Source organism: Lottia gigantea (genome assembly GCF_000327385.1).
Source record: "Lottia gigantea unplaced genomic scaffold LOTGIsca_485, whole genome shotgun sequence".
In the NCBI taxonomy this organism is placed as follows: Eukaryota; Metazoa; Mollusca; class Gastropoda; family Lottiidae; genus Lottia; species Lottia gigantea.
The window spans coordinates 1-1,710 of NW_008709677.1; the positions used below are offsets into that span (position 1 = coordinate 1).

General features: G+C 34.6%; 1 protein-coding gene across 1 annotated transcript in view; it reads left to right on the top strand.

Annotated features, from left to right (window-relative positions):
* Positions 1 to 541: 541 nt before the first annotated feature.
* LOTGIDRAFT_175852 (hypothetical protein) overlaps positions 542 to 1,710 on the top strand; it is a gene marked incomplete at both ends in the record, with an annotated part of 9,786 nt that continues 8,617 nt past the window's right edge. The window contains 2 exons of the mRNA XM_009061499.1: positions 542 to 691; positions 936 to 1,105. Of these exons, the coding sequence (XP_009059747.1) occupies positions 542 to 691; positions 936 to 1,105 (320 nt within the window). The remainder of the gene's footprint in view (positions 692 to 935; positions 1,106 to 1,710) is intronic.

Sequence of the window (1,710 nt, forward strand, 5' to 3'; positions counted from 1 at the left end):
AAGGAGTTAAAATGAAGAGGATGATGATAAAAAAGCTAGATACCATTAAATTTATAAATGACAACCTCCGGCTGACTGACTCTTCCATTTAAAAGGAATTCCTTCATTTACACGCCAATAGTTGCAAATTCCAAGATGCCCTTTCCCATTTTCAAATCCTAATGCCAAGATTTGGTTGTCTTCTTTGCATCATCACTGTAGGCCTGTTTTGATTATGCAGATACAAATTTTTAGAATTTATTTTCGTGGAAAAACTGTAAATATGATGCTAGGATTATCAAGTCATTTGCTGATAAATGATATTCTCCGGCTGTGTCTTATTTACAGTTCTCTCCCTTGGTTGTTAAATGTTTGGGAACCAACAAGAGTAGCTGATTTGAGGCCTATCATTTAAGATTAAAACTTTAGTTCTCTAGGAATTCCTGATTACTATTTTATCTTAAAAACAGAATATCAAAATCTCTTAAAGCAGTCCAATTTTTTATAAAAAGTAATTTGATTAAATTGAAAATTTGACTGTTTTTATTTTGTTATATTTCAGTTATTAAAGAGAGTGTTGGACAGTAATAAAAGAGTCCAGGAGGCTGCGTGCTCGGCGTTCGCTACCCTAGAGGAAGAGGCCTGTACCGAACTAGTACCATATCTATCTTTTATCTTAGAGACCCTGGTCTACGCTTTCGGCAAATATCAGGTAAGTTATCAGAGATTACTTTCTTTATTGTACCTGTTAGTTTGATTGGAAAAAGGTTGAATGGACAAAGAGAAATGATGACAACCTATCAGCATCCTAAACTTGTTGATTTAAAATGAAACCAACCTTCCTACTGTCTGATCTCATTTCCCTCATTGCACACTGCTTGACATTACTTTTATAAAAACTATGGAAACCTGCTCAACCTTCACATACTCTATGAAATTTGTTGATATTTTTTCAGCATAAGAATCTATTAATATTGTACGATGCTATCGGAACTTTGGCGGATTCAGTTGGACACCATTTAAATAAAGAGGTAAGAAAATTCATTATATTTGGGGAATTTTGTACTTATAAAGGCATGGATGCTAAATTTTTGAAAGGTGCTCTATTCACATATACAACAGGCAGGTAATGGTTTCTCAAGAAGTAATTCTTGGAGCTAAATCCAGACCACAATGCTACCATAAAACAGCTTTAAATTTATGTGAAACCAACAGTTTTGCTAAGTAAAGAAAGTTTAAACTGCACTAATTAAGCCGGCTAATTGACTATTTAGTCTCCTAGTGGTAGAATGGTGCACAGAATAAAATAGAATCAGTCTACTTGAATATGTTCAGCTTGGTATCTTCATATAGCATTGATTCTGATACTATGTTGTACAACCCTGAAGACATGTCTGCCCTGGTGCGTGTGACAAGGCGGACAATAAAACTAGTCTGCGATATCAGTTGAAAGGGGGGATAAGATTTTCATTTACTGACCATGAAGACGAGACATAGCAGATCTTTAATTCATGTTATCTTTAGGTGAACTGTTCTCATACATAGAGAAATCTTGATAGAACAAAACCTACTTACAGCTGACACTTCTGACAGTATTTATGATGTTGCACTAGTTTTTATCTTGCAGATTTTGTTAAATTTTTTGTTGACTTTTGGATGAATTCTGTAGCATAGATATGTATAGGTCTTGTTGTTCTATTGGAGCAATGGCAAAAGGGAAGGACCTCTTGT